The following is a 24,823-nucleotide window of genomic DNA, read 5'->3' on the forward strand; positions in this document are numbered from 1 at the left end:
TGAGAAGCTAACTTGGACCCCTCACATTAAGAGCATCTGCTCCTAGGCAAAATGTACTCTAGTGAGTACTAGGAGGGCTTGTGGCAAAAACTGGGGCCTAAGACCCAGGGGTATGCACTGGATATACACCACAGTGGTTAGACCTAGGACTTCCTATGGGGCCGTAGTGTGGTGGAAGAAGGTAGAACAGCGGGTTGCTGCTAAGGAGCTTGCTAAGGTGCAGAGATTGGCCTGTTTAGCCATAACGGGCGGAATTAGTAGCACACCAAGTGCTGTAATGGAAGCCATGCTGGATATGCCTCCACCTTTGGGTCAAGATGGAGGCAGCAGCTGGCAAAAACTGGGTCTCATTTGCTTATCCAGAATCACACACTAACAAAGTAAGTGAGGTAAATATAGTAATGGCTGGGGAAATGCCTGCCGACTGTATAGTAACTCCCAACTGCTTCGACAAGCCTTACAACATATTAATTGGAAGTAGGGAGCAGTGGGAAAAAACAGTTCGACACCGTATGGGGGACACTGTTTGGTTCACTGATGGGTTGAAAACAGACCAAGGTGTTGAAGTAGAGGGTGTACGGGGTCCAGCCAAGACTGGAGAGCATCATCTCTCTAGGAAAACTGGCCTCTGTATTCTAAGCTGAAATTACTGCAATCAGGGCATGTGTGGAGGAGAATATGCGTAGATGCTGCAATGACCGTAGCATCTACAGCTATTCAGACAGCCAAGCAGCCCTGAAATCATTGGCCACTCCTGCAACAAGATCTAACATTGTTGCAGATTGCCACAGGGCTCTGATGGAGCTAGGGGGAAGCAATAGGGTAAACCTAGTGTGGGTCCCTGGCCACTCAGGGATCTGTGGCAATGAACAAGCTGATAGACTGGCTAGTATGGGGACAACAACAAAAAATGGTTCTGAGCACTATGGGACTCAACTGCTGAGGTCATAAGTCCCCTAGAACTTAGAACTAGTTAAACCTAACTAACCTAAGGACATCACACACATCCATGCCCGAGGCAGGATTCGAACCTGCGACCGTAGCGGTCGTGCGGATGGGGACAACAACTCCATTTATTGGACCGGAACCTGTCTTGACACTCACCAAGCCTATGATCAAATTAGAAATACGGAAACAGCATGTAGGATATTGGACCAAGGTCCATAAACAAAAACATGGTAAGGTAATGATGCCCAAGCCATGTTTTAAAAGAAGCTCTGTAATCCTGGGATTGAACAGGAAGGAGATCAAACTCATGACTGGACTGATGACTGGCCATGGGAATTTCAAAAAACACCTACACACAACGGGTATTGCGGAAGAGGACCCTAAATGTAGGATCTGTAATGAGGGCAAAGAAACTGCATCACACCTAATCTTCGAAGGCATGGCACTGGAGAGTAAAAGATACAGAATCTTCGGGACAACTAGACCTGAAGAAATAGTGTCTAATAAAAAACTGATAGAGGGACTCCTTACACTACTAAAGGGTACCGGTTGGCTTTACTACATATACAGAGAGTGATACCGCACAATAAACCTAGTTTTGGTGCAGGCAGTGGCGGGTCAGACCTAAGCTGTTTTAGCTTCCCTATTAAAATCAATCAACCAACCATCCTTCAGATATAAAACCCAATAACTCGAGAATGAAATGTGATATCCTTTTGCTCTCAGTTTCATATACAATTTTGATATCTTATCTACACTTTGTGGACTGCTATGTATGAGCTAAAATCAACCACATGATAAGTTTACGCAATGTGTTTTTACCTACGTAAGATCTTCAACATTTTGTCCATGTTTTACTTAATTTGATGCAGTACAGTAACTATGGCATATAACAAAAAGAAAATCAGTCCTTTAGCAAGTGAAGATACCTAGCTGTAAGATGGCCAAAAATCAAATTTTTGCACCCAATTGTTTTTGAAAAACTGGATAAGTATTTCATATCCACCAGAATACCATCTCTCAGCACAGGTCATGAACAGTACTGCCATAACAGCAGCAGCCTCAGCACAGAACGCGAAGAGCTCATTTGCAGCAGCTAAAGGATTAACTAGGTGTTCTGAGTAGTAAGTCAGTGAACACAGGATACAATGGAGTAACCACCTAACCCACATCTCACTGAACTAGTTTCGTCTCAGTGACTGAAGATGAAAAACTACTGACAGAACAGCCACAACGACATCAAAGAAACAGCAGGCACAGAAAAGATTATTTAGCTTAACCATTAAAAAACCAAGATCATCATGATGAAGTGATAAAAAGAAAGAACTGATTACAACATCTGCTGGTGATGTTCTTCAAATAAGTTGTATCTTTCAGACTTCAGTATCTGTTATAAATGGACAGGCAGTACAGGATTTGAAAAGGGGCAACAGAAGAGAATGTTTTCACTTATACCTTCCAAACCAGCTGCAGTGTACAGGTCACTGCTCACCACAGCACTGTTCTTCCCCACACTAATGAGAATGTGAAAGTGCAGCTTTGCATGTATGTTTTATGACCTGCATCAATCAATTATTTCCAAAAACAGTAATAAGTGAAGAGTAACTAACAATAAAACAATTTTTATGAGACACCACACAGGCAAGAAAAGGTAAGCAATAGATTGCGAAGGGTCAAATGAGTGAATTTCATCACTGTTCTTGATTGTTACCAACTATCAGGACCATAATATGAGCGAAGTAATACTAATACCATGTACACACATGATCACTATCTCTGGCCACTACTCTGGCAACAGCAAGAACAGAAAGTATCATGTGTTCACAATTAAAAAAGTCTCATCTTCAAAGTTACAAGTAAAAGACAATTTCAATAACACATTTCATTGTAATATTAGTAGAAGATTACAGCAAAAATGCAGTCTTTCATAGCCCCAGCTACGTAATTAAAATAAAAATGATTAAAAAATCCGAAGCCACAAACAGCAGTTTTCCACATTCCTTTATGAATAAACCAACATAAAAGCAATTTATCATAGAAACAGAACTGAAGTTATTAATTCCATATTCTTTACAAAGAATAGCTACAACTGAAACCCCCCTGCCCCCCCCCCCCCTCCCTCTCATGTAGAAATATAGCAATTTCACTGACATTTTGAGTCAAGGTATTGTTGTAGTAAAAAGATGTATAAATTTATTTCATACTGTACCTGAAGGCCTTCAATGATGTACTGATTTGCCAGTGAGCGGTCTTGTTTCTCAAGAATACTGTGGTAGTATGTAGCACGATCTCGCACCTCATCATCGGAATCCATTTGACATCGAGCCAGTAAAACCTGGATGTTAGGCAATAGATCAGGGCAGGCAGCTCCAAACTGTGCCATTGCTGCAACAGCTGCTGCTCGGACCATGGCATTTTCCAATATTACACGATTATAAATAAATCTTATGTACCTAAAAGGGAATCCAAAAAATAACATGTGCATTGGAATTAAATAAAGGTTCAGACTGGAAAAACAAATGGACAACATGGGAAAGAGACATTTTATAATAATGTAATTAACGATTTAAGAATATTATTTCAGAAATATAACTCAGTACATTCACACACAGCACATCTACATCTTCCTACTTCCAATAAATGATTATTCTAGCCATAAAATGGGGTAAATTATTGCCATATCTTTCAGATTATAAACAATATTACGTAGAAAATTGTTGTGATCAATCACTGATAAATTGCACTAAGTGATTGGTGTGTGCTGATGAATGTTAAAGTCAAACATATGGCTATCACAGCAAAAATTGAGCTAGTGATAATTTGCCCCAAACAACTCACGTCCAGTCAAAAAATATCATTATTGGCTTTGCGCAATCAAATATGAAAACAAGTGAATTATCACTATTAGCATAAAGCAAGGGAAAACTCGTTTTTTAACACAAACTCCATGGCAGATTCATTAAAGAAGCACACTCACATTACATGCAATTTCATTCTCTTGTAAACAGTTTTACCTCTATCAAACACATTAGACAGAAGAAATTTTGGTATGAAGGGCCAGTGGTGAACTTCACTAAAGTTTTGGACAAATTAACATTGTTTTTTTCTTTTGCACTGAATCTTACCAGAGTAAACTGTTGTCATTCCGAAAGCTGCTTAAACGAATGAGCCTATTGGACATGATATGTCCTTACTTTCCTCTGACCTAAGAACTGGCACACCTTACCCCTCTGAAAGCAACCCACAGCAAGATTTAATCTGAACAATGTTGTACCCCACTGTGCTATGTGGCTGCTGGATTCTTGTCTTACAGAGTTCAACCACATATTGGAATGGAGAAGTCTCACCAACACTGATCATGAAATGGCCTTCTGACAATGTTTCTGTGAGTATGTACTAACTCAGGAAGTGAGCACAGGAAGATGGTTCTTCGAAAAGCCCAAACATTTGTTCTTTGAAAATCCCAAACATTTGTTCTGACAATGTCACTGTCAACAAGCAATGAGTTAAACTGGTTCCTAGCATTTTGTCAGTTTTCTCTCTGTTGTTAGTGGGCGATTTGCCATCTTAACTGATGAAATGTGATTTTTTACACAATCTGAGTTTTTTGGCTTCTTCATAATAATTGTTCACAATAATTTTTTTAATCAGTGCTTCTTCCCACTTCCTTTTGAAGACTTTTCCGAATAGTTTTGTTTACACCAATGCATCTCGATTAGAAAAATGTGGTTTAAACTATTGTAACACACGGAAGACAAGGCAGGAACTTGTGTTGAGTATACCTTACATTCTAGCAACTGCGATGGAATATAGAGGCTTTAACAACAAATAAAAATAGTGTAATCCATTTTAAAGTTGTGATAAATATTTATGTTAATAGGGCCCCTGTATTTTGTCATCTGTTGCTGATCTTTGATGTGGTGAGGAACAAAGGTAATGCATTCTGTGTAAATTCCTTTGTTCTGTGGCTGTCTCTTGAGCTCTATTTAAAACCATTGTCATATTTTTGTTTCCTTGTACTGGAAGGTTTCACTGATCATGGCTACCCGTGTAGCTTCACATTTCAGTGACGTTATCTGATGCAACCACCTGTACCATTCAGTATTTCAGTGAAGTAACCTGATGTGAGTCTTTACATGTGATCACCGCCATTGTCTTACATGTGCATAAACATTATGTAAATTTGTCATCATCATTTTTCTGCGAAGTTTTGTGTTTTAGGAAGTAGTCAGTGATACACAGAAAGTTTCAAAGTCGTTTCTCATGCCTTTTCAGAAAATGTTGAAGATTCTGACAGCTGATGAAACTGTGTCAAAGCTGCTACAAAATGATGTTGGAAACAGTCTCTGTCTGAAGAAAGTTTGGAAAATTGAGAAGAGAACATTGAAATATGTGAGCATGACATGGATTCATATGTGGCTATATTTTCAGGTGGTGAACCTCCAAATTCAAGTGTTACTGATGAGTAAAGATCAGCAGACTAAATGGCACATGAAACAAATTAGTCACAGAGGAAGATTCAAAAGCCACACTGTCATTTTTTCTCATAAGCCAGGCACCCTATGGCAAAGTAGCAGCATCCAACTGAAATCTTTTCTCTCTATTTTGATGATACATTGATGGGTGGCACCGTTGTGTGCACTAAAAATTATATGATTAACAATTGCGCACAGTTTGACATATATTTATACACAAGATAGAGACTACACGAAGCTGAATGCGTTTCTGTATCTCTTGCTATGCACAGGGACTTGCAATGCTTCCAATCAACATTTCAAAGTGTCTTGGGATATGGATGGAGCCAATACATTTGCAGTTATTATGTCGTACAGAAGATTCTTGTTTTTACTTTGCTGTATTCACTTCGATGACACGGACACTGGAGGTGAGAGTAAAAAGACTGACAAGTCAACTGGTTTGCTTGAACATATCATATCATTGCAAGGTAAGTATTTGATGTTATGTACCACTGGAAGACATGTGTCAACTGATGAGCAACTAATTCCATTTTGAGGACAATTTTTGCTTCCAAAGTATCTGCCATAAAGCCACAGAAATACAGCATAACAGTTTTTTGCTTTGTTAGACTCCAGAACACACTATCGTATGAACTTTGAAATATATTTAAGGACACCAGTTGGAACAACCAACATGGAGCTACAGAAGAAAAGGGATCTGTTAAACACCAAGTTCAAACTATTCAAGTTGCCCACTCCACGGAACCTGTTTTTGGAGTAGGAGGAGGAACAGGAGGAGGAGGAGGAGGAGGAGGAGGAGGAGAATGTGAATATTTCATGTATCTCAGTAATGTTGTGGCAAACGAGGGGAGTGATAATCATTATGTTCCGAATGGTGTAACCAAAGGGTTCCAGAATATTCCATTTAATATGAAGTCTTGCATGGGTTAACAGAACTTCTCTAAGAACTAAACAGACTCTATTCAAAACTTGCCTTCTACTTATCATGTCATAGCCTGGAGATCTGTGTCATAACCAACATCACTTAAGTCAACTGCAGACTTGTGAAATGAAATTCCTCAAGTTCTCTCTACAAACTACAAGGAGAGGAAACATAAAAAATGAACACATAAAGAGAGACCTGCAAGTGGAAGTGATCATGGAGATGTACAGTGTAACTGAAGTGCTTTGGCCATGTGAAATGGATGCAACCTAAAACTTCCCTGGCAATATTTGGAAAGGAAATGCCATCACGAAAACCAGTTTGAGGACCAACAAAGAGGCAGCTGGGTCAAATTTGTAGACGATCTTGAAAGAAAGGGAAAAAATGTGAGATGCTGTGAAGAAGAAAATCCATCAATGGGGGCAAATCATTTGTAAACATTCTGCTGGAAGGACTCAAAAAATATCCTACCTAGCTAACTGGAAGGACCCCATGGTGGTGATGGTGATAAAAAAAAAGATGCCAACGCTCACAAGGAGAGGCGACCAGCGATGGGATCAACTTTTTGAAACAATCTAGACAGTGATGTAGGTTAGGGTCCAAGGAATCACACCCTGCAGCCACTCACCCTCGTGGGCCCTCGTTTGTGAGTAATCAAATAGAAAAATTTCAAAATTACGTGTGATGCTATATAGCTTTAAAAATGGTAGTTAAATTTACAAACTGGTTCCGCAGTGTAACGGTTAAGGTACTGACTTTGCATGCAAAAGACTTTGAGTAGAATGTAGTTGGGTTCTTTGAATTTTTTTATTTTTTAAATATTTATTAAAATAACTGATCATTATTGGTTTAAATGTAACTTTTTTCCTATTCTTTTGTCAAGTCATATTACTCCTCATAGTGTAGCGATTCAAGAATTTCTGTGTAAATTCTAGAACCACTCAGCCTTCTATCATCTTGAACACACGATATTCTAGATACGAGTGTGGGATAGTAAAATCCTGCCTACTGCATGTCACATGTTTGTGTGTGCAGGTTTAAAGTCAGGTGCGAGAAGAACGTAGACACGGCGGTCGAACGCCACCGACAAGTACTTGTCGGGCAATCCATATATGTTTTAGAGGAAGAACCATGGAGTTTTATGCAGCGCTGTTCCTGTTGTGTCATTGACTATTGTTATGTGAAAGAAGAACAGTTGAAAAAGTAATCTTGTAAACTCTAAATCCAGCCTTGTTAGAGGCAAGACCTATTTTATGATTCATGTGAAGTAGAGTCATGGTTATTAAGCCAACTCTTTCATAAATGTACTTAAATTTGTTTCTAATGTTGGATGGAGCGAGTAACTTATTGGAAGTCGTATATGTATGTGGAAAGTGATAATTTTATTCTGTATGAAGTTGAAATATACCGTTGGTTGATGAAAAGCGAAGTTCACATATCTACTTATTTCACAAGTAGAGAGAGAGGCTTAAATATTCCCGTACCTAGCATCATTTTACGGAGATGAAGGCAAGAGTGTTTTCCAGTAGCCAGCTACTAGCCAGCAAACAAGATCGGCTGTGAATCTCAAGTAAGTAACCTCGTATAAAGGGAGTGGGAAGGTTGTACGTCTATTTCTCGCTTTAAATCGCTGTCAAAAACATTAGAACATGGCGACCTGTGTGAAAGGACCCGAGAAAATGGGTAATTTAAGTCAAAAACTAGATAAGAAGTTGTTACATGTTGCCCTAACAACCAAACATAACACGACAAGGAATTTACTCTAAGACATTGGAATACATTCAAGTATCCAATGAAGCAAAATTTTAATGAAAAATGGTGAAGACATGGAAAATTCGTAACTATAAAACAGCAAATAAGATTTTGATGCATTTGTCTAAGAAGAAATATGCGTAAAGCACTTCAAGCAAGAAGATCTCACACACATTGCAGGGACTCAGACGCGGAAACCAACCTACATCTGACGCTGCCGGCACCAGCTGCTGTTCACCAGTGCTGACCTGCCTCTACATCCACACACCTACGCAACAAGACTTCTACGCCGGGTGAGCATGAAACAAAACTTCATTACTTTAGTACTAAGTGGTACATACTGTTGAGTGAACGTTTTTGGTTTAATTATAGTATTTAAAATTAGTTTTGGGGCTAAAGCATATAAAAGCATGGACACTATACATCAAATTGAGGACACTCATGAACCAGCTATGGCTATGAGAGTTAGCAAAGAAACACTTGACCGAGCTGAGTTGGTAAATTTAATCAAAGCTCAGAGTGTGACTCTAAGTTTGGTACATTCTCAATTAAATGCTCTGAGTCTTAAGTTAAACTCATTAGATTCATAATTAAATACCCAGAGTGCAGTTTTGAATGCACAGAGTGATACTCCGAATAATCAAGTGACAAATCTAGGTTTGCTAAATGCCAAAGTCGACTCGCAAAGCAAAGAAATAGTAATCTATGCGAAGGCATGGGTGCTCTTAAGACTGAATTTGATGCCTTAAATAGTAGCGTAGAGAATTTAAAAATAAGTTTAAAGAATGAATTGACTAATTCCTTGACCATTCACGTAAATCAAATGTGTACTGACCTTAGTCAGAAACAGAATGACAATTTCCAAGATTTATCAAAAAAGTTAGAATTTAACATTGAGGACAGATGTAATAATGTGGAATCCGAAATTAATGAAAAGTTAGGATCCTTTGAAAATGTGTGCAATGTTAAGTTTAATGCTGTACAGCAGGACTGAATACTTCGAAAGAGAGTGTAGATAAGAATAATGAATTAATACCGATTATTCAATCGCAAATTACAGTTGTCAGTACACGAGTAGATAATGTAGAAAGAAATTTCAAAGAGAAAATAACGAACTCTGATATCATAAATGGAAGTAGTTTGGAGGAACAATTTGAAGAAATTTTAGATCGAAAAGTTAATGAGAGAATAACACCCGGGAATGTGTCACCTATTCCTTCTTCCGAACTTAATGATACCAGGAAGGGTATAGAATACCTATGAAGAAATTTAAGTGTATTCAAGACAAGTAGGAAAAAGGGTAACTTCACCTAATGTGGTATTAACTTATGAAGCTATGACTCACTTACAATGGGGAGCTAATTCAGGGTTATCTAGACAATTCCCTAAATTTAAGCCGGACGGAGATGTACATCTGATCGATTTATTAAAAAGATTTAACCAAGCATTACCGAAAAATTCGGAAGAATCTAAGAATATCGAATTTGCTGTGGGGTACCTTCTAGGGAAAGCCTCAGAATGGGGCACAGTAAACATCGAGACGTTTTCATCTTGGGAAAACTTTCAAAATAAATTTAAAGAGAAATACTGGTCTGCCAGTGCTCAAGAAAACTTGATATCAGATCTATGGGACCCAAAATATTACAATACTACTTGGGGTACTATGAGGAAATATTTTAATTGGCATTTAACATGAGCAAAGTATTTAGATAAGCCAGTGGAAGAAGAAGGGTTAGTACGTATTTTAATTAGACGACTGCCTATCTATGCGAGAAAAGACATCTTATGTAGTGGTTGGAAAACAGCAGAAGAGTAGTTGTTGGTTGGTTGTTTGGGGAAGGAGACCAGACAGCGTGGTCATTGGTCTCACCGGATTAGGGAAGGATGGGGAAGGAAGTCGGCCGTGCCCTTTCAGTGGAGTGATTTAGGGAAATCATGGAAAACCTAAATCAGGATGACCGGACGTGGGATTGAACCGTCGTCCTCCCGAATGCGAGTCCAGTGTCCAACCACTGCGCCACCTCGCTCGGTCAGAGTTGTTATCTTTTGTTGATGCACCTGATGCACTAAATAAGGACCTTAATGAAACTTTACACTAAAGCGAAAATTCGAACTACAAAAAGAATAGCGGAAATAATTTTAAAAGGCACGTGGCAAACTTAGCAAAAGTACATTGGTACAATAAGAAAAGTTGTAACAATAATTATAAAAAGAAACATCCACATTCAAATTTAAATCCGGTAACTTCTCAACAATCTGTACCAAGTAACCTAAAAACACAAAATGGGAATGACATACCTTGTTACGGTAACCAACTCGTACTTAGTAGTAATGAAAAAAACGTTGTTCGAGCTGGATTCAGGGCAGGGTCCCAGGTCGTAGAGATACATTAGAAGGCCTTATTCCATGTAAGTATGTTAATTTTACATACAAAATACCCACAAAGGAATGGTTTCTGTTTGAAGAACCAAGCTTAAACACTAATAACCCACAGCCTGTAACAGCAGGGACAGTGGAAACTCAGAGGTTAACATATTTACAGATTCGGAAAGTGAGGTATCATTCATCTCAAACGCATTTTTTAACTCACTGCAGAATAAATAGCACTTACCATTATTGCCAGTGACTGGAGTATACATAATTGGGATAATGGGAACAAAAAGTAAACTTGTAAAATATTAAACTCCGGTGAACTGCAGTATTGAAAATATATTATTTCGTCAAACGCTATTGACAATAGAGAGCATTAATAGAGACGTACTGTTTGGTTTAGATTGGTTGTTAAGAGTTGAAAGTCATCTTTAACTTTGACGATCATCATCTTTGTTTTAGTAAAGGGGACAGTAGATGCTAGACATCTTTTGTGATAAATAGTCGCTTTGAGAAACAAACAAACGAGTGTCAGTGTCTGCGATTAACAGCTACAGCACAATTACCCTCAAAAATCGGTAATGTGGCCCACGGAAAACATCGAACTGATATACTAGACAAAGTTAATGAATCCCAGGTATTAACGGATCAACGGAGGCAAGATTTAAATAAAATTTTAATGGAGTATGAAGTAGTGTTTTCCGACTGTCCAGGTAGCATCAGTGACCATACCTGTAAGTTCAAAATCAAAGATGACACTCCATTCTCTTGCAAAACTGTATCCAATACCGATGAGTTTGGAGGAAGCAGTTTGGGATGAGATTAACAAAATGATTGATAATAATATTATAGAACGAAGTTCCAGTGTGATCAATAATCCTCTGGTCATGGTAAAGAAAGCTACAGGTGGTGTACTGTTAGTCTTAGACATTCGTACACTGAACTAACATAAAGAGACGGAGAGAGACCGAACGATTAATATCGATGAATTGTTGTCCAAATTTGAAAAGGCAAGATTCTTTAGCATGATGGATTTGACAGCGGAATATTGGCAGATAAAATTACATCTGGAATCAAAAAAATATACAGCCTTTTTATTTGATGGAAAATCATAGCATTTCAACATACTGCCATTTGGACTTATATCTCTGTGTCCATATTTATATCTGCGTTAGATGAAGCACTAGGGAGAGACTTATTGAAGGATTTGATAATATATATAGATGATATCCTAATAATATCAGCTACTTGGGAAGAACATTGTCTAACTTCGTGCAAGACTCTGAAAAACTTTAAAGAGAAAGGTATTACAATGAAGCTGTCAAAATCGTTATTTGTGTGTCATGAACTCAAGTTCAGAGGGAATTAGACCAAACACTGAACACATAAAAGCTATCAAAAAATGTCTGCACCCCAGAAATGTAAGACAATTAAAAGGAAAGATAGGTATGGCTGGATAATATCAACAGTACGTACGAGGGCAGGAGTTGAATGACCCGAGAATTTTACATTTATTAGAGAAAGGAGTACCGTGGACTTGTGATCAAGGTGCAAATGATGCATTTGAAAACATTAAAAGAGCATTTGTTAAGGCACCCATATTACATCATCCAGTTTGGGTGAACCGTTTAAAATTTCAACAGATACATCTGATTACGGTATTGCTGCCGAACTTTTCCAAGGAGAACGGGATCCGAATAAAGTAGAACACAGAACCATAGCTTTTGCTAGCCATAGCCTAAATAAGCACAAACTGAATTACACAGCTACCGAAAAGGAACTATTGGTGATTATGAGGAGTATTCAAAAGTTTCAAACATTAGTATGGGGATCAGAAATACATATTCATACAGATTAAGTTTTATCGTTTCTGATGAGTAGTCTATTACTACAGAGTAGGTTGATGCGAAGGATGCTTTTCCTACTTTTCCTACAGGAGTACAATATTAAAATACGATACGTAAGAAGGTTCCAAAAATACTGTCTCTGATGCTTTACCTAGGCTAGCCATAGGAATGGAAGAACTGAAACATATGGAAGGACCTGGCGTTATTTTTGCCGTTAATTTTATGTCAGCAGAATATCCGAACTTCAGGGTAAAGGAAATGGCTCAAAGAATAACAGATAACATCCATCATGATCCTTATTTCACAGAAATATTTTCTATGTGTATCCAGAACTCGTTACCTCCTAAGCAGTTAGGAAAATGGAAAATTATAGATCATAACCTGTTTTCGAGAGACAGTGTAACATCACAGCATTGGCGTTTATGTATTCCGAAGGTAATGGAAGACGAACTTGTATGGTATGTTCACACAGGGTATGGACACTGCAGAATCAAAAAATGTATATGCCATATGAATAAGTTTTATTATTTCAAGAAGCTAGCTCATGGAATAGCATCTTTGATTAGAACCTGTGAAATTTTCCACAGAGTAAGAGAGACTAATACTCATGTGAAATACGAAATGTATCCTACTATTCCTAAGTCATTACACGACCTCACAGCAGCAGACTTTTTGGACCAATCCCACAAGGAAAGGGAGTAGTATCATATTTTGGTCCTCATAGAATGCTGGTCAAAACATGTTAAACTATATCCCATCGAAAAAGCAAATACACAAACGGTTATACGCTGTTTACAACATTACTTCCTAGAAGTAGGCAAACCAAAACGGTTTCTAACGGATAATGGACCACAATTTGTGAGTAACGAATTTAGAGAATTCCTAGCATGGGAAGGTATTCGACGAGTGTTAATATCCAATTATAACCCATCATCAAACCAGTGTGAATGAATAATGAAGGAAATTGTAAAATTATGTCGTGCTTACTGCCACGAAAAACATACTTCGTGGGCAACAAAAATTAAAGACTTTGAACTTATCCTAAATGAGTTACCCCATTTATCAACTGGGTTGACACCTGTAGAAGTTATAGGCAAAACTTTAATAGGAGAACCTCTAAATAAATGTTTTAACAACTGCATATCAATTATGAAGTAAATCAGGAAATAGTTTCTAAGAATTTAGTTGAAAAAGCACAACAAAGATTAAGTAAGCATAACGAAAAAGCTGTAAAACCTCAGTACCTAGTCAATGACTTGGTCCATATAAAACAACAACTTCAAAGCTTGACTCTGAAGAAAGTGACCCCCCCCATTTTTTTCAAAAAATATGAGGGGCCATACTGGGTACAAATGGTAATCCATCCTAAGATGTTATTTTTGGTATATCCCACAACTGGATCAGAGAAGGGGAAATACAATATAGAAGATGTAAAATTGTATATTCCCCCCTGGGATGTTAACATTCTGAGTTAAAGGGTGGAGTGATGACCATCGGATCCCGAGTTGTTTTCAGGGTTTCTTCCAAAACAGTTTTCCTGCACCAAATTCCTTTAAAATCTTAAACTATTCTGTCATCTAGCCTTTAAAATCTAGAACTATCCTGGAGTCATATTGCGTAGAAAACCCAATATGACTATAAAATCGATAACAACTTAAGAAAATCCCCAAAAAGAAGTGATATGTACACAAAATAAGCCGAATAGATTATTATATTTATGGATAATATAATATGATGTGACTAGTTAAACAACTGTGATACCGAAATGTATAACTTTTCTATTTTGTATAGAGTATTTTTACCTTTTATGAGATGCGATATAGATGGGAGGGTTTGTATAAACTTTGAAAGAGGTGGGTACTGTTGATAAGAGCATGATTTACACGAACAGATAAATCATGACTAACACAAAACACACAGCACACCTTTCAAACAACCCTCACAAACAAGTGCCGTTTGCATAGGATTTCCTTCAGGGACTTCGACGGTGAAGGTGGGACAAGTCCGTTCTGTAGGAGACGATTTAATACCAAACCACCTCCGGTGTCTCACTCAAGTACCTGAGAGGTAGGGATCCTGGGGAACGGGGCTATTCGAAAATTTCTATGTAAATTCTAGAACCACTCAGTCTTCTACCATCTCAAACACACGATATTCTAGATACGAGTGTGGGATAGTAAAATCCTAGCTACTGCATGCCACGTTTGTGTGTGCAGGTTTAAAGTGAGTTGCGAGAAGACAGTAAATGTGGCAGTCGAATGACACTGACAGGTACTTGTCGGGCAATCCAGAGATGTGGGAGGAAGAAACATGGAGTCTTTATGCAGCTCTGCGCCTATTGTGTCATTGACTATTGTTATGTGAAAGAAAAACAGTTGAAAAAGTAATCCTGTAAACACTTAATCCAGTCTCGTTAGAGGCAAGACCTATTTTACGATTCATGTGAAGTAGTCATGGTTATTAAGCCAAATCTTTTATAAATGTAGTTAAATTTGTTTCTAATGTTGGACGGAGTGAGTGACATATTGGAAGTCATATATGTGTGTGGAAAGTGAGAATTTTATTCTGTACGGTGTTCAAATATACCGTTTGTTGACGAAAAGTAAAGTTCGCGTATCTACTTATTTCACAAGTAGAGAGAGAGAGAGAGAGAGAGAGAGAGAGAGAGAGAGAGAGAGAGACTTAAATATTCCCATACCTAGCATCATTCTACGAAGACGAAGTCAAGAGAGTTTTCCAGCACCCAGCAAAGAAGATCGGCTGTGAATCTCAAGTGAGTCACCTCGTATAAAAGAAGTGGGAAGGTTCTACGTTTACTTCTCGCTTTAAATCGCCATCAAAAACGTTAGAATATGAAATACATTATATTCTCTCATATTTCTTCCTATCAGGCATTTGAATTCTTGCTTACAGGATTTTGATTATCACTCTGTATTACCTTTGATTTAATTGCTTCCATTTTTTACTCTTACACTTTTGTCCTTGTTACTGCAGTCATTATTTTTATTTCTCATTTTCCTTGAATTTCTTTTTACTTATGATCCTAGCTTTTGTTGAAATCATCATTCACATTATTTTGTCCATAGTGCAATAAGAATTTATGTTTCAAATGTTTGTATGACAATTACCATCCAAAAAAATGTACATCTTGTAACAAAAAATACATTCTTGACAGCGCTGCACTGACAATACAAAGAGATTATTTCATCTTCTGTTTTTTAACCGACATATCAGCAATTTCAAATTTTTAAACATTGTGATGGTTAAATAAAAATAATAAAATGCTCATGCACAAAGAGACTAACTGGGAAAAAATGATAGGAAGAAAAAATAAGAGCAACTGGGGAAGCTGAAAGGTTGATTTAAACGGTGTGGCAAATAAAAAAAAAAATTGTGTGTAAACCAAATAATTGAATAAAAATAGTGATCCAAGTTATGTCAATGAAGATTTAAAAACAATAATAATTCAGCATATCTGATAAGATTCAAACTGACAACCTTTTGCATGTGAACTCAGTATCTTAACCATTACGCTACGGAACCAGCCTGAAGAAAAGCTACTACCTTGAAACCTAAAGAACGTCACACAAAATTCCGATTTTTGTTGTTAATTACTCAGAAATGAGCACCCACCAGGGTGAATGGTTGCAAGGTGTGATTCCTTGGACCTTAACCTACATCACCATACAGTGTGTTGATCCCATCACTGGGGACCTCTCCTTGTCAGTTGATAAATTGAAGTCAAGGAAACTTTTCTATTGCCACTACAACAGTAATCAACTGCACAGTATTTAAGTGAATCACAATCTTAGAGCATTCTCATATTCTGTTTCAAAGGAATCATAGCAATAATCTAAAACTGACTGGCACAAGATTTAACATTGACTCTGATTTGTCTACTTTGAGTGCATGTTACTAACACTAAAAATGGGGAGAAATTGAGGAAAGGAAAGATGCATGAGCATTTAAATTTGCATGGGGTTACTTTAACATAACTCATTGTTACAAGAACATAAGAACCATGAATATGGTATGGAAAGTTATGCCACAATGTAAATAATTTAGGAGTAAAAGTAATAACTTAACAAACAGTACAGGTGCCAAGTCATCAATAGGCATACAAACGAGACTGAAAATTACGGTAGTTTTAAGATAAAGCTTTTTTTGAGCTACAGTGCTCTGCCTCCCCCTCCCCACACATAGAATACAAAGCTGGGACCGCAGTTCTACAGGTCAACTGATGTGAGGGGTTGTGTTAGGTACAGTGTGCAAGGGGAGAAAGCAGGCAAGGAGAGGGAGGGAGGCAGCAGGTGTAGATGGGGGAGGGAGTTACAGGCAGGAGGTGCACGGGATACGAATGCTACACACTGGTGAGTTTGTGCAGCATACAGTGACACAGAAAAGTGGACTGGCAGGGGTGACAGAACAGAGGAATGAGAGACAGTGGACAGACAGAGGGTAAGGGTGCAGTGTGAGTAAAGTTAGTTTTCTGTGGCAAGGTGAAGGTGGGAGTGAGCAGGATGTTGCAGAAATTGAGGACAAGAGCATTACAAGAACAAAGGATGTGCTGTAGTTCAGAAAAGTTGGTGGAGGGGGAATCTACATAGTACAGGTTGCGAAGTAGCCACTGAAATTGAGCATGTTGTGCTTAGCAGCAAGCCTCCTGAATACTTCTCCCCAGCACAAGCTTTTCCAAATTAAGTAGATGGAATTTTTTCTTGCAACAAATTTTTCATTCTCATAACCCTCCTGGTGTCAATCACTGCTAACCTCTGCCTCACACCCATCAATATATCCATTCACCCTTCACCTGTACAATCCCTACAGCCTCCACTTCCTCTGTTCTGTCATCCCTACCCAATCTGCTCTACCACATTATCACCATGTACTGCACAAACTTATTGGTCCTGGTACCCTTGTGTCGCGTTCCTTTCCCAAGCATCTGCTGCCCACTGTCATTGACAGTCCTAGATCTCTGAACTATTAGCCACTCTTTCCCAACCATCTCAATCCAACCCCCTGCAACTCCTTTCCGCTCTTGCCCACCCACCTGGTACAAACCTTCACCCTAGTCTGCATGGGGAACTGCAGTCCCAGCACTGTGTACTCAGCCAGCAGAATGTAGCTGGTATGCATATATGTGTGTGTGTGTGTGTGTGTGTGTGTGTGTGTGTGTGTGTGTGTGTGTGTGTGTGTGTGGGTGGGTGGGGAGGGGGGGGGGGGGGGTTCGCACATGCTCGTCCTCTCACCTGAAGGCTAGTGAAGTTTTCAGTCGTCGATGACTCAGGACCTCTACTATTTGGTGAGTTGTTACCTTTACTTCTAAATTACTAATATAAGAATCAACAATAAAATACTAAACTGTCTGAAGAAATCTACCAAGAAGTCTAGGAAGAGGAGTGCAGGAATATTAAATAAGAAGTATGTAGGATGAAATATGCTGGAGAGTATAACAAATTCTCAGTCCCATTTAGTTCAGTCAGATAATGGGGCAGCTTCTGGACAAAGGCTGTGTTCAATTTCCTCCACTATTCTTTCCTAACTGAGTCAAGGGCACCTCTCATGATGAAAATACCAAGATTATGTACCAAAATTTATGTTCAATGCCAAGTTCTTTTCGCAACCATCTTGCAGTACAGTTTACAAACCTCAACAATATTGTGATATCTTTGAAGTTTCATACCATCTTTGAAAAAACAATACCACAAAACTGACTTTTCTAATTTTCTGGATTTTGGTCAACTGGCTTACATGACACATTACAAAAGCAATATCATGTAAATCAAACAAGGCAAAAATGGTTAACCCAGATAACCCTGACGTCCTTCTGGAAGAACGACGTAACTCACTGTTGAAATTATCTATTTTTGCGAATAACGCAATGTTGCAACAGACTGTGACACATTGTTATATGAAGTAGGCAGAGTCAGTTGCGCGCTGCGACAGTCAGTTTGACGCTGTCGTTCATAGTGAATGAGAAACTGTGTCTTGAAAATAGGGCCGATTTTACCATCGACGAACTGACTGACCTTGTCATCGATGGATATGTATATTTTCTTTCATACTGCGTCAATAATTCTGAAACTTGTCATATAATATCTTAAAGAATTAACCTATATTATTTATGGGCTCATATTATGACTGAAAGTTTTTGTCAGTTGTAATTCAATAATGTTTTCAAACGTCCTTCCAGAAGGACGTCAGGGTAAAATGTTGTCATTTTGTATTCACAGAAAACGATGTACACTTCTGGAACTTTTGGACATGTTAGAATCAAAATATGAGGAAATACCTAATACTGGTGTGAATGTAACATTACACCCTCCTCTAAATTCGACTGGTGACGTAACAGATGAAGATTCGGGTGCTGAAGAAAATCCAAGTGTAGACAAATTACCAGCAAGTCAGCTCAATGCTACTGCGCTACATGACCTAAAAGAGAGGGGCGTGGAAGCAACAGGAACAATAAGAGGAAACAGAGTTAAGAATTGTACTCTATCATTTGAAGGTAAAATGATAAAAGAAAATAGAGGATCATATGAAATTTGTTCTGACTCAGCATCCAGGATTTCCATTGTACGTTGGAATGACAACAATGTTGTTACTGTAGCCAACAACTTTGCCAGAGTGCAAACACTACACTCTGTAGCAAGATTTTCCAGGGAACAAAAGAAAAGGATTAGCATGCTTCAACCTAACTTGGGAGGCATAGATCGAACTGACCAAAATTAATCCCTATATAGATGCTTTATAAGAGGGAAAAATTGGTATTTCCCGTTAACTGCAGATTTTATAGACATCGCAGAGCAAAATGCCTGGGATCTTTACAAGCACAACGAATAACCACTAGATCATCCAACGTTTCATCGTCGAATTGTCACTGCAATTCTTGAAAGTAACAAAAGAGTCACTACCAGCAGAGGATGTCCTAGTAACAGGGCACAACTAGATTCTAGATTTGATGGAATAGAACATTATGTTGCTGAACTACCAACGGACGAGATAACAAAAAAGAAGAAGCAGCTGAAATGTCGAAGTTGCCACAAAAAAACTACTACTATGTGTGTAAAATGCGACGAACCACTTCATGTTTGTTGCTTTTTGTCTTATCATGTTGTTGTTGTGGTCTTCAGTCCTGAGACTGGTTTGATGCAGCTCTCCATGCTACTCTATCCTGTGCAAGCTTCTTCATCTCCCAGTACCTACTGCAACCTACATCCTTCTGAATCTGCTTAGTGTATTCATCTCTTGGTCTCCCTCTACGATTTTTACCCACCACGCTGCCCTCCAATACTAAATTGGTGATCCCTTGATGCCTCAGAACATGTCCTACCAACCGATCCCTTCTTCTGGTCAAGTTGTGCCACAAACTTCTCTTCTCCCCAATCCTATTCAATACTTCCTCATTAGTTATGTGATCTACCCATCTAATCTTCAGCATTCTTCTGTAGCACCACATTTTGAAATCTTCTGTTCTCTTCTTGTCCAAACTATTTATCGTCCATGTTTCACTTCCATACATGGCTACACTCCATACGAATACTTTCAGAAATGACTTCCTGAGACTTGAATCAATACTGGATGTTAACAAATTTCTCTTCTTCAGAAACGCTTTCCTTGCAATTGCCAGCCTACATTTTATATCCTCTCTACTTCGACCATCATCAGTTATTTTGCTCCCCAAATAGCAAAACTCCTTTACTACTTTAAGTGCCTCATTTCCTAATCTAATTCCCTCAGCATCACCCGACTTAATTCGACTACATTCCATTATCCTTGTTTTGCTTTTGTTGATGTTCATCTTATATCCTCCTTTCAAGACACTGTCCATTCCGTTTAACTGCTCTTCCAAGTCCTTTGCTGTCTCTGACAGAATTACAATGTCATCGGCGAACCTCAAAGTTTTTATTTCTTCTCCATGAATTTTAATACCTACTCCGAATTTTTCTTTTGTTTCCTTTACTGCTTGCTCAATATACAGATTGAACAACATCGGGGAGAGGCTACAACCCTGTCTTACTCCCTTCCCAACCACTGCTTCCCTTTCATGTCCCTCGACTCTTATAACTGCCATCTGGTTTCTGTACAAATTGTCTTATCATACTAGTGCATAAAATATGTGTATACGTTATTTTCTTTGTTTTTTTGTATTTATTAGCTGTTTTAGCCCATAATTCAAATTTATTTATGTTTATTTGAAAGTATAAAAACCAAATCAAGTTAATTGTGCAATATCATATACTTTAAAAACATGTTCCCTTATTGTCCTGACGTCCTTCTGGAAGGACGCCCATTTTTGGAAATACTAAATAAAAATAAATACTCTAAATTGTTTTTACTTTCTTCCTTACAACCTTGTGAATGAATGTAGATAAGATATAAATCAATTTTTGAAAAACAAATAATTCAGGACTATCTGGGTTAATATTCCACATAACTTCAAAAGAATTAGGTACTACATAAATGGAACGTCGTAAGGTTCCTGAGGTTATGTGGCTGTCTATAGAGAGCTTGCAATGCCAGAAGACTGTGGCTAAGTGCAGGAAAACCTATGAAGGATTGACAATTGGTGCAGTGGCTGGCAGCTGTTAATCACTCTCAAAAGCAAATCTCTACTTTCATGCACTACTTTCGAGGGAGCAAGAGTTTCTCTCTCTATGAAAAGATTGTTTTGTAAAAATTTAAAATAAGAAGCAATAACAAAGTTCTGTGCTTGCTTATGCATTTACAAGGTAAATCAATACAGTCAGTTATGCTCTGTTTTTTAAACAATACTGTGGGACACATTGTTGGTTATGGTGCACGCAAAATAGAAACAGACATACCTCGACGGCTGCTTTGTTCGAGGCCCTTCTTTACCCAACAAATGAAGAATACGAACAGCAAGACTTGTGTGTTCACAATCTTCTATGAATTCACAGAGATGAGCGAGACCTGTAAGCATTTGGTTGTTCTGTTAGTTGCACTCAATCTCAATGGTATGGCATCATACAGTTTGAATTCAGTATTATTAAGAGTTGACCAGACAATATAAATATCTGTTATCTAGGCAAAGACATTTCATTAAAATTCATATCACTACAGTACTCAGACAATGGAATGAACAGTGAGAACGACATAACAGAATTTCATCATAAAAATACCTGTTTCCTTTGCTTCAGGATTTTCTTCAATGATGGTGATAATTGTATCGGCAATTGAAGCTTTGTATTCCAATCCTCCCTCATCACGAAGCATGGCTGACAGGAAATTCATCAACACACTGTGTTTGCGAGGGAACTTCAGACACAGTGCTCGTATAGCCTGCAAAATTTTATGCAATGTTGTAAGTTTCCATCAGAAAAACACTGGTTATTTATGAACACAATCTGTCCAGCATTACTGGCCTCATAACTTAGGCAACAAAAAAAATCCACACACTGATGAACCTTGTGACATCCAGGGTTATTGAAACATTAAGGTTGCTACATAAATTTCTTTGCTGACTTAGTGAGAATGGTCAACCTCTACAGCAGTCCAAAAAAATGTGGGAGTTACAGGTCTTGGTTCACTGAAAAATTCATGTAACAACGTTGAACAATTTCATATTCACCCACCAAAGCCTCTTAACTATCATACTGAACACCAAATAAACTGTTAAGAAGTTACACAAAATTTAAACTAACTGATGCACAGTCTTGATGGATATGTTCATTAATGAGTAATACATACTTACCATAACCAAAAATAATTATAATTATTATTACTTTGAAAAATATAACAGATACTGAAAGTCAGTGAAGGCTGCTGCAAAGTGCTCAATCCAATTTAGGTAAAGCTGCTTAGCATCACTCGTCAAAACAAAAATAGACATATACGTTTTCATTAAAAATAAATTTGATTAAAGCTGTTCATTTGACACGTGTCCTTACCTGAACAACAACAATCTTGAATTCATCACTGATCTCACTCACAAAGCTAGCAATCTGCTTCATCAATCTATCAACAGAGGATTCTGCACCAGTCTTCAGCAACGTTGTAATGGCAAGTGTGGCGATTGATCGATTCGAATCAGTTATAAGACTTTCGAGATCCATATTGCAAGCTGTAACTGCTGTTGGATGAGTCATAGCCACCTGCAAATCATTGAACACATTGATTCACATTCACTGGAAAAAAACACAGATTTTAAAAGAATCAAATTCACACGATTATCCTGCTTTGCAACATGCAGCATAGCAAGAATAATGCTGCATCTTAAATACAGCTAAACAAACAGCAGAGTTAATGGGCCAGATGCACAAATACTTTTTACTACATATTATAACTATTTTAATTGTAGTACGAGTATGGAGCTGGTGAACTAGGTAGGCTGGTACAGGGCAATAGGGAGCACCAGTATCGACTTGGCACAGAGCAAATGCTGCTTTAGATGGATCAAGATTGAAGACTCATGGGCGAAACCCACCACAGTCTAGTTCTTTGGCCACGATACTGTGATATGGAAAGAAATGGAAGGACTAACACATTATTACATTTGCTGAATGTTGGAAGGCTGAGAATAATGATGCTATTTTTCAGATTAAAATGTTCATGATGTAAACTAATCCCCCATTCAGATGTCTGGCTGGTGAGTACTTCAGGGGATGTCATCAAAAGAAATGAACATTTTAATTTCACCATCGGGACACAAAAAGTAAGAACACTTCAAAGAGCAGGAAAAGTGGAAAATCTGAAGAAAGACAGGGACAAATGTGAAAGGAACATAAAGAGTTTAAATGGGGTTGGCAGACAATGGTGAAATAGTGTCAGGTAATTCCACAATCATTTATTCTTTGAACATGGTATAGCAGTAGTGATGGGAAATCAAAAGAGTGCAAATTGATACTAAAGCGATGTGCCACAATGATCATTTAATGTTTGTGAAAATAAATTCAGAAACAGATCAGGTGTGCATGACATCAGACCATGATGACAAAGAAGTGGAGAAAATATACAATGCAATAGAAGATGATATTCACTCTGAGGGCAGAGCGACAGTCAGCATCTTAATCATAGGAAAATGGTATAGGGTGGTTCGACAAGGTAGCGAAGCAAACAACATGGGACAATATGGATTAGGAAGAAAGAACGACAAATGGGAGATGCTAGTGGAGTACTGTCAGCAAAATAAATTGGTCACGATGAACATTTTGTTAAAGGAAACAAAGAGTAAATTTTACACATGTAAGAGCCCAGGAGACATTAACAGATATCACATAGACTACTTACTCATCATCAAACAGAGGCAAAGTGGTGGTGTGAAAGACACCAAGACTATGCTGGTTGCTGATATCGACTCTCATCACAATCTTTTGGTTGCAGACATCAGTACAAGTTGAAGAGGTGAGGAAACAACATGCCAAGAAATGTAGTGATCACAGAATAATTAGTCTGATCTCACACACAGTGAAGATCACTGCAAGCGTACTCAATAGATGGCTGGAACACAAAGTTGAAGAAATAACAGGAGAGGACCAGTTTGGATTTAGGAAAGTAAAGGAACCATAGGCATCATTAGCATAGTGAGGATTTTGTTGAAGAGAGTTTTGGGTTTTACAAAGAACTTGTAAGCTGGTTGTAGGTTGTGTTCCAAAAATGAATAGCATAGAGACAGAAGTGATGACACTTTCTGCAAGACCTGACCATTTTGCATGACAATGCTCAAGCACGCACAGTGCAAGCTGTTACTGATTTGTTTCACTAATGGGGCTGCAAAGTGCTATACCACCTACTGTACTCCCCTGGCTTAAGCCCTCTTAAGTTCAACCCAATTTCTTAACTGAAGGAAACACTTCACAGCATTCAATTCAGAACTGTACAAATTCATTGGACAATAGACTGGGATGCTTGAACTGTCAACATAACTGGCACTGCTAAGAGTATCCTATGACTTACACATCGCTGGCAACAATGCTGGTGACTATGTTGAAGGTCAGGAAAACTTTGAAACACGTATCTATTTTATACGAGCTGTAAATAAATAGTTGCCACTATTACAATTCCAACCCCTGTAAAAAGAAGTGAAGAAAGGAGTAGTTACAGTGAAACAACGCTGAGATGGAAAGAATTAAAGTAAATTAAGGCCAGGTGGTTGGTGAGAACCAAGGACATGTTGTGCTAGTTCCCACCAGCAGAATTCTGAGAAACTGGTGTCTGGGGGAAGAATTAGATGGTGCGTGTAGTGAAACAAGCACCGAGGTCATAACTGTCATGTTGTACAGCATACTCTGCAACAGAATATTGTGTGTTGCCTGTATACAACCTCTGCCTATGCCCTGACTGGTAACTGGGTGATAGTCATGCCGATGTAAAAGGCCGAATAGTGTTAACATTACAGCTGGCATATGACATGTCATTTCACAGGTGGCTCTTCATTTGATAGAATATACTTTGAAACTTCCTGGCAGATCAAAACTGTGTGCTGGACCAAAACCCTAACTCAGGACCTTGCCTTTCGTGGGCAAGTGCTCTACCAACTGAGTTAC

General features: G+C 38.3%; 1 protein-coding gene across 2 annotated transcripts in view; it reads right to left on the reverse strand.

Moving 5' to 3' along the window:
* The window catches only part of LOC124604998 (coatomer subunit gamma), a 117,375-nt gene that overhangs the window by 49,815 nt on the left and 42,737 nt on the right, over positions 1-24,823 (reverse strand). For both annotated transcript variants that reach the window (XM_047136526.1, XM_047136527.1), the window contains exons 7-10: positions 22,229-22,432; positions 21,461-21,620; positions 21,143-21,251; positions 3,158-3,401 (exon numbers count right to left, since the gene is read on the reverse strand). In XM_047136526.1, coding sequence (XP_046992482.1) covers positions 3,158-3,401; positions 21,143-21,251; positions 21,461-21,620; positions 22,229-22,432 — 717 coding nt within the window. The remainder of the gene's footprint in view (positions 1-3,157; positions 3,402-21,142; positions 21,252-21,460; positions 21,621-22,228; positions 22,433-24,823) is intronic.

The sequence above is a fragment of the Schistocerca americana genome, chromosome 1, assembly GCF_021461395.2.
Source record: "Schistocerca americana isolate TAMUIC-IGC-003095 chromosome 1, iqSchAmer2.1, whole genome shotgun sequence".
Classification (NCBI taxonomy): domain Eukaryota; kingdom Metazoa; phylum Arthropoda; class Insecta; order Orthoptera; family Acrididae; genus Schistocerca; species Schistocerca americana.